At 51.2% G+C, this 9143-nt stretch overlaps 1 protein-coding gene across 1 annotated transcript; it reads left to right on the top strand.

Annotated features, from left to right (window-relative positions):
- Positions 1 to 2799: 2799 nt before the first annotated feature.
- On the top strand, positions 2800 to 8416 carry Siva1 (SIVA1 apoptosis inducing factor). Its single transcript, XM_050154826.1, has 4 exons — positions 2800 to 2975; positions 5736 to 5930; positions 7293 to 7449; positions 8250 to 8416. The coding sequence occupies exons 1-4, from the start codon at positions 2858 to 2860 to the stop codon at positions 8305 to 8307; spliced, it is 528 nt and encodes a 175-aa protein (XP_050010783.1). The 5' UTR covers positions 2800 to 2857; the 3' UTR covers positions 8308 to 8416.
- Positions 8417 to 9143: the final 727 nt, after the last annotated feature.

The following is a 9143-nucleotide window of genomic DNA, read 5'->3' on the forward strand; positions in this document are numbered from 1 at the left end:
TATTCATCTACTGAAGTTAGCCATCGTGACCCAAACACCCCTCAGTCACGCTGCCATTGTGTGGAACCTCTGAGGGGAGACTTCATTTTCACACCAGACCACCCACAAAAGGCTCACACTAAACTTCCCTGACCCGTCAAGTGGGGTTAGAGATTAAGGCCTTTTTTCAGAGCTCCCCTAAGGACCATGTGGGAGGAAAATCACGACAACCCTATTCCTAACACCTTGGGAAGCTGCCGGTTTGTTTAGAGGAAAGCACACGACCCCTCTCCCTCTAACACACTCACAGCATGGAACAGGGAGCCCCACTCCCAAGTGCCACCAACACTGAGTGAGCATAAATGGCCTAATCCAGGGTTGTCTACAGGAACTAAATTCATCATAGCCAAAACTTGCCAAGGGACCTGGTGTCTAACAGGCTGATGAACAAACTTTAGGCTCCCTAGGCAGGAGAACAAGCAGTATGAAAAGGAACCAGCTGTCAACAGATGTGAGCTAGGAGGAGCAAACTCAGAACTATGAGACAGCAGCCAGACATAATGGCATACACAGAATGAGTCTCCCTGCGTGAGATTCGGATGCCATTTGGTGGGAGCCCTAGAAAAAGAGTAAGAAAGCCCAATGTTAGAAATTTTAAAAGCATATTCAGGCTCTAGCCTCAATCTGAAGGAAACAGACAGAAGAAAATAAGAAATAATTACACCTCTCTAACTCAGAATGGCAGTCAGACCCAGTGGAACCCCATGATAGTTTGCAGGGACTGCATTTGGAAGTGGGAATTCGGTGCAGGGAGTTCATTATCTTAATGTGAGCAGCTTTGCTAGTGGTGGTTCCCTAGCCAGGTCCCCGACTGTCTGTCCCACTGGATTTAAGCCTGATAGTAGGAGACGAATGTGTGTCTCCACAGAGTCAGTTCCTTACAGCTCTGCAACAAGGGACACCACCCATGGGAAAGGAAGCACAGAAGTCAGTAGTTAGTCACTGAAAAGTTTCTGCACCCCATAAGCCTCTCCACTGACACAGCAATCCAGATCGGACCAAATCAAACCAAATTTGAAACAGCCCAGGTTTGGGGTGGAACTTCTACCAGAACATTCCAGACTCTTTATGCCAGAGGCTGGGGTGAAGCTTCCACCAGAACAGTGACTTTTATCAGGTGTTTATTACAGGGTTTACCCTGTACACTTACTTGGCTCTGGTATTGTGTCCCCTATTCATGTTGAAAACCTAGCTCCTAAGACCTCAGAATGTTACTTTTCGAGACAGCGTTTCTTTTTGTAACAGTCCTAGCTGTCTTGGAACTAGATCCCATAGGCCAGATTGGCCTTGAACTCACAGAGATTCACCTGTATCTGCCTCCTGAGAGCTGGGATGAAAGGCGTGAGCAATACACCTGGCTCCTGGATATAGTCTTAACAAGTTAAAATGGGGTACTTATGGTGGAACCTAATTCAAAGTACATGCAGTAGGGTCAAAACTCAGTGCCATTGTCCTTGGCTTCTCATCAGCCTTCATTGTCCACCATATTCAGTGAGTCTGGTTTTATCCCATGCTTTTTCAGTCCCAATCCAGCTGGCCTTGGTGATCTCCTAATTAGATCAGCCCCACCGTCTCAGTGGGTGGGTGCCCCCCTCGTGGTCTTGACTTCCTTGCTCATGTTCTCCCTCCTTCTGTTCCTCATTACTGCATGTACTGGAGTTGTGGGAGCCTAGCCGGTTTGGATGCTCACCCTTCTAAACCTGGATGGAGGGGGAGGGGGGAGGACCTTGGACTGCCCTCAGGGCAGGGAACCCTGACTGCTCTTTGGACTGGAGAGGGAAGGGGAGGGGAGTGGGGCGTCGAGAGTGGGGGGGAAGGGGAGGGAAAAGGGAGGTGGGGAGGAGGCGGAAATTTTTAATTAAAAAATTTTAATAAAAAAATTATTTAGTGTTTTTATGAGATGAGGACACAGACACCCCATCCAGTAAGGACACAAAAGATCGTCTGCAGATCGAGGAAGATGAGAGGCCTGTAGAGAACCCAATTTCAGATCTCCAAAATCTGGAGAATAAATGCCTGCTGAGCATGCTTCCGGTATCCCGCGCTCCGAGACGAGAGCAAAACTTACTGCACCTCAGCAAGTAGCCCTTACGTTCAGATCGTGTGGAAATACGAGACGAGGACTGAGGACTGAGAAGGTCCTCAGCATCGCTGCTTTGCCCGAGTTCACTATGTTAGAATACCCTACGGCAGTTTAAAATCCGCTCTGACAAGAGGACCCACGGTGACGCACCAAGGTCAGGCCTCAGGGATGCAGGAGGAACTCTGAGGGGAAGATGGGTGCCAGGATTCACCACGCCCGGACAAAGTGCGCCACCCTACTGCTGGTGACTTAACCCAGAAATACCAACCATCACAGTTGCTTAGCGACAACGGGGACATTCTTCTTTCCGCCTGCGGAGCCCTATCCCAGACCTCGGACTACTTTACCGAGAGTCCCACCCTGCTTAAGTCCCGCCCCTGGGTTAGCCTCCCCGCTCATTTCCCGCGCCACACCCTCCAGAGCCCCGCCTCTTAATTCTCGGCCTATCCTGAGCAGTGTCATGCACTAGCCCCGCCCACCACCACCTATCCTGCTCCACGCCACGCATAGATCCCGCCCACCGGGCCATCCCCCTTGGCCTTTCCCGCGCCTCGGAGTCCCACCCCACTGCCTCCCTCGACCTCTCCCGCGCCCTTGAGCCCAGCCCCCAGCCTTTCCCCGGCCTATCCAGCGCCGCTCCCTCGTCCGCCCCGCCCTCCTCGGCGTTGTGAGCGCGCTGTGACGTGTGTTGGGCGCGCAGTGCGCAGCTGTGGTCTGTGTTTGGTACCCATTGCCATGCCTAAACGGAGCTGCCCGTTCGCGGACGCTTCCCCGCTGCAGCTCAAGGTCCATGTGGGCCCGAGAGAGTTGAGCCGCGGTGTGTTCGCCGAACGCTACTCGCGCGAGGTCTTCGGTGAGTGCGGGGTTCTGTGGTAGAGCAGGCCGTGCTGCACGCGTGGGGCAGCGGGAGACCCCAACTGGCCTGAGCGTCGCGACCCCTGGGGGTAGAGGCGGCCAGAGGCCGCTCCGGGAAAATCCGAGTCGAAGCCGACTACTGCCGAGTGGTCCAGCCTGGCGCAAGACAGGCGGAGGGCCTGGACCGGGTGGGCGCGAAGGCGTCCGCTGCAGTAGGCCCTCTCAAGTGGGCTTTCTAGCGGATGGATGTTGTTGAGCATTGCTTTGCCGTAATGACTCTCTGGGGTAGATGCAACGCGATTTACCTTGCTTAGAGCAAAGTTTTCACCTGTAGTTCTGAGTGGTACCGCTGTGCCTTCGAATGTGCCATAAAGCCCAGGCTTCAGAAGTACAAACTCCCTATTCAGCCCCAAGTGTGTAGCTAATTGGCCTTTTCCCTTTCTGTACTCTGCCGACACCTCGGGGGTGATGAAGTGTGAGAACTGAACAGCAAACCGTCGTGCCCTCGAAAAAATGGAGACATGGCGGCGGCGGGGGGGGGGGTTCGTGACCTACGCCTTTGATGCCAGCACTCACGAGGCAAAGGCAGGCGGAGCTCTTGAGTTCGAGGCCAGCGTGGGCTATGTAGTGAGATGTCTTAAAACAGCAATAACAATAGATCAACCCCACTGTCTCAGTGGGTGGGTGCACCCCTCGTGGTCCTGACTTCCTTGCTCATGTTCTCCCTCCTTCTGCTCCTCATTGGGACCTTGGGAGCTTAGTCTGGTGCTCCAGTGTGGGTCTCTGTCTCTATCTCCATCCATCACCAGATGAAGGTTCTATGGTGATATGCAAGATATTCGTCAGTATTGCTATAGGATAGGGTCATTTCAGGTTCCCTATCCTCAGCTGCCCAAGGAACTAACTGGGGACATCGCCTTGGGCTCCTGGCTCTAGGTTCAAGTCTCTTGCCAACCCTAAGGTGGCTCCCTTAACTAAGATTTGTGCTTCCCTGCTCCCCTATCCAACCTTCCTTTATCCCAATCATCCTGTTTCCCCAAGTTCCCCCCCATCCTTCCCTTCTCACTTTTCTCTCCCCATCTCCCCTTACCCCCATCCCACCCCACCCCCAAGATCCCAATTTTTTTCCCTGGCAATTTTGTCTACTTCCCATATCCAGGAGGATAACTATATGTTTTTCTTTGGGTTCACCTTCTTATTTAGCTTCTTTAGGATCACCAATTATAGACTCCGTGACCTTTATTTATGGCTAGAAACCAATTATGAGTGAGTACTGGACTGTGACTGAAAAAGCATGGGATAAAACCGGACTCTCTGAATATGGCGAACAATGAGGGCTGCTGAGAAGCCAAGGACAATGGCACAGGGTTTTGATCCTACTTCACGTACTGGCTTTGTGGGAGGCTAGCCAGTTTGGATGTTCACCTTCCTAGACATGGATGGAGGGGGGAGGACCTTGGGCTTTCCACAGGGCAGGGAACCCTGACTGCTCTTTGGACTGGAGAGGGAGGGAGAGAAGAGTGGGAGGAGGGGGAGGGAAATGGGAGGCTGGGAGGAGGGGGAAACTTTTTTTTCTTTTTCTCAATAAAAAAAATAAAAAAACAGCAATAACAAAATGCAAACAGGATCTAGAAGATGGCTAAGCCTGACCCTGAGTCAGATCCCAAGAACACACTGTAGGAGAGAAATCAACTCCTGAAAGTTGTCTTCTGACCTCCACATTCCCAATGAATAAGTCAAATTTCATTTTTTTTTTTTTTCATGTAAACAAGGAGTTAAAAAGAAGACCTCCGTATAATTGGAACCTCAGGCCGGCTCTACCTTTTTAAGGACTTATGCCCTGGAGCACTTGCCAGAGCCAGTCAGAGCCAGGTCAGGGAGGGGTGCTGGGTTCTGGGGTGTTGTATAGTAAAACAGGACACACAATGTGAGGCCTGAAGGATGAATACCAAGCCTCAGCCCACACTCTGGACTCTTCTGTGGGTCAGTTCTTGAGGACAAAGGTTACTCTCAACACCAGACTCTTTCCATTCCCCAAACAATGTATCTTAAATTGACCTTGAATTTAAACAGTCCTACTACTCAGCCTCCTGTATGCTAGGATGTGCCCCACATCCACTTCCTGTCTTAGAGTAGGAGGTGGCACTGAGTGTAGCTAGGATGATAACAGCCACTCTCTTTGAATTTTTGCTTGATGTTGCTGCTGCCAACTTCACAGAGAGCCCTGGGTCTGGCAGGTCTCCCCTGGCTGTGACTGTATGTGGGAGTGAGTTTTTCTGGGACTAGCAACACTGTTTCGCTTTGAGGTTTCCTGGGCCTGTTGCCTAACGGGAGGCCACTCTGTTTTAAACCTGTGTCTGTTTCCTGCCTCCTTGGAGCACTTGCTGCTGAGAAGGAATTCTTTAGGGCCAGAGTTTTCTCTGGTTATAAGACAAGCTCTCAGGAGTGCTGGGAGGATGAGGAGGAGATTTGCTTTGGCTGCTGAAATTGGCTAATGAAAGGAGCAGCAGTGTTGTGCACAGCCGGGTGGAAGGGTTGGGCTGCATGATCTGCAGGCTGCTCTGGAGAACACAACAGTGGAACCAGAGGAAGGAGAGCGGGAGAGCCTTTTCAGCTTGGAGGCAGGGAGGCCCTGGCAGTGTCACCACTGAGAGAACAGGCACGAAGAGGGACTCTGTGCCTTGCAGGGTCATAGAACGGCTGTGCAAGGGCTTTGCTGTTGGCAGTATTGTCTTTAGAAAGACTCTTCTTCCCCCAGAAAGAACCAAGCAGCTCCTTTTCCAAGGGGCCCAAGCCTATAGCGATCACGTATTGGGAGAAGGCTGTTCCATCATCCACCTGCCAGAGTCACTGAAGCCTAGCCTGACTGGGGCCCCTCAAGCTACAAGGGGACAGATGTTGATTGGACCTGATGGCCGACTGACACGGTGCCAAACTCAAGCTTCAGAAGCTGGTGAGTGGCTGCCAGTGGTACTTGCTGGCTATTACACCTAGGAAAGACCTTGGCAAATGTTCTGTTCAGGGACTTTGACTACCTGAGCAAGCAGGATTCACTCAGAGCAGTGGTTCTCAACCTGTGGCTTGCAACCCTTTAGCAAACCTCTGTCTCCAAAAATATTTACAATACAGTTCTTAACAATAGCAAAATTATAGTTATAAAGTAGCAACAGAAATCATATTATGGTTGGACTTGATCATAATTAAAATTTCTTTAGGTCCCCATAAGATTATCAGCGCCCCCAGCCAGCTGGAAGTAGCTTGGAATACTACACCCACATTCCCAAAAAATGGACTATGGATATTTTCCTTTGTTTAAAAAAAAAAGAGAGAGAGGCCGGGCGGTGGTGGCGCACGCCTTTAATCCCAGCACTCGGGGGAGGCAGAGGCAGGCAGATCTCTTGTGAGTTCGAGGCCAGCCTGGTCTACAAGAGCTAGTTCCAGGACAGGAACCAAAAAGCTACGGAGAAACCCTGTCTCGAAAATCCAAAAAAAAAAAAAAAAAAAGAGGGGGAAGTGGTGTGGGAGAATTGTCTGTATTCTGTCAATCATATCTTAAATAAACACTGATTGGGTGGTAGCCAGGTAGGAAGTATAGATGGGAAAACCAGACAGGAAGTAGAGGTGGGGCATTGAGAACAGGAGAATTCTGGGAAGCAGAAAGCTCCCTCACCAGTTCTGCCCAGACCACCAAAGAAGCAGGATGTGACCTGCCCTGCTGAAAAAGGTACTGAGCCATGTGGCTAACATAGATAAGAATAATGGATTAATATAAGCTACAAGAGCTAATAAGAAGGCTGAGCTAATGGACCAATCAGTTTATAATCTTAGGGAGACCTCTTTGTGATTTTCTTTGGGGCTAAAAGGCTATGGGAACTGGGCAGGACAGAAACCCCAACAAGCCTGGCCCTCATGTTACACTCTCCTGTGTCCCAACTGTAGTAGGAACATGCTGGTCCATTGCCTGTTGAGGCATGGTTCTCATGTGACTGGTGAGATTCAGGGCCTCTGCCACAGCCCTGAATCTGGGTGCCCCCAGAGGCAGCACAGAAACCTCCTAGCTGACCAGTGAAACGGGACCACATCTTGAGACCTAGACAGAGGCACGGAGTTCTGATAGAGTACTCCAGGAGGAGTGGACCCATTCGTGGTAGGACCAGGCAGGTGGTCTGTCTGGAGTCCATGACCAGTCCTGGAAATGCCTCTAGGTGGCTGACAGGTGTCAGGACTCAGTTGCTGGGGAAAGTCAGTGCACACTGCTCTCTTGCTCTTCCAGTGTATTTCCAGTTTTGACAGCCTGGGTGTTTTTTCCTCACAGGACTGCCTGGGACAGCACCCATCGTTTGTTCATCCTGCGTGAGATCTGTGGATGGGAAGGCAGTCTGCAGCCAGTGCGACCGGGCCCTGTGTGGACGATGTATATATACCTGCTGGAGCTGCGGTGCCTTGGCCTGTATACTGTGTGGCCTTGCAGAGTGAGTGCTTTGATTGTGGGGCTGCAGAAATCATGGTCTCTCTCCTGGGTAGGCACCATTTGCCATCATATTACAGGACAGGACTTGGTGGTAAATGCTCTGCTCAGCTCTTCTCAAGACTCAGTGACTCTTGTTTTGTTTTGTTTTCCGTTTTTCGAGACAGGGTTTCTCTGTAGTTTTGGTGCCTGTCCCAGAACTAGCTCTTGTAGACCAGGCTGTCCTCAAACTCACAGAGATCCGCCTGCCTCTGCCTCCCGAGTGCTGGGATTAAAGGCGTGCGCCACCACCGCCCGGCCTCTCTCTCTCTTTTTTTTTTTTTTAAACAAAGGAAAACCACACATCACATGGCAGATCCTTTCCACCACTCTACAGAGGTTTGGAGGAACCAGGAGTGCTATGCAGATGTGCTCTGGGGAAAAGATTTAGATACCTGTAGGGCTGGTCATGCTGACGCTGGGAGGGAAGATTTGCCAGGCTGCCTCCCAGCTTCTGATGGCTGCTTGCTCTAACTCTTAGTGTTCCTGTCAATGGCCATCTTGTTACTCCTGTCTTCATGTCACATCTCTGTGTCTCATGACATCTGCTCACCTATCTGGTGACTGGAGCCTAGATGTCAGGTTCACAGGATGTTTGCACCTCCTCCCAGAGACAGTGGCATCCCCAACTGTCCCTGAAAAGCTACTGTCTCCTGAGTCTGTCTTCCAACAAGTTCACATGCTGAGGTGTCCTAGGATTAAGGGCTTCAGTAAGTAGGGAGCATTCGGCCTCTTAGGCGGCTTTTCTCTCTCTTGAAAATGCAGCTATGCTGATGACGGTGAGAAGACGCTTTGCCCCAGCTGTGCTATGTTTGAAGACTGATGTGGCCATGGACAACCAAGATGCTCACACTGAAGAGAGAGGAGGTGGCTTTTTTATGCATTGTGTTTTGTACCCCAGTAACAAGTGAATAAACCTCTTTATATTTGCACGAGGACTCCCTTTCTTCTGTCAGCCGTGCTGAGGCAGCAGTGACAGCTTCAGGGGCCAGCTTTCCCAGCAGCGTGCACCTTATCTGTATGGTGTGACTCCTGCTTATTGCAACCCACCTGACAGGCAAGCCAGGCCCAGAGAATTCTTTCCTGTCCTCGCACAGCTGGATCTCAGGAGGCTGGCTGCCTCTCACCCTGAATGGCCACTGTCACATGACCAGCCCTTTTCAATACCCACGTAGGCGGGCCCCAGGTGATTTACTGAGCTGTTGCCCTCCAGAGGTATGGCCCAGTGGAGTCCTGTTGATGCTAGGGGTATGACGGTTCTCACTGCATCTTCAGAGATGTGTTTTGTTTGAGACAGGGTTTCTCTGTGTAGCCCTGGCTGTCCTAGAACTCACTCTGTAGACCAGGGTGGCCTCAAACTCACAGAGATCCTCTGCTTCTGCCTCCCAAGTGCTGGGATCAAAGGCATGCGCCACCACTGGCAGCCAGAGATGTAGTTTGTGCAGGGCTTTGGAAGGAGTTCACAGAGGTAAAATGGCCTGGGAGGTAGTGGTGGGCCAGGCACTCCAGTCCCCTGGCTCTGCTAATTAGAAGGGTTTGGCTGGTGGGAGGGTAGACAACACAGAGCTCCCCTCACCCCACCCTGTAAGGACAGCTATGGCTGTTGGTCCCTATGCACATCAGTGAGGTGTTACCCTAGATGAGGTTGGTTAGCTTCCT

This window comes from Alexandromys fortis, unplaced genomic scaffold (genome assembly GCF_014885135.2).
Source record: "Alexandromys fortis isolate MF-2015 unplaced genomic scaffold, M_Fortis_MF-2015_v1.1 scaffold_91, whole genome shotgun sequence".
Classification (NCBI taxonomy): Eukaryota; Metazoa; Chordata; class Mammalia; order Rodentia; family Cricetidae; genus Alexandromys; species Alexandromys fortis.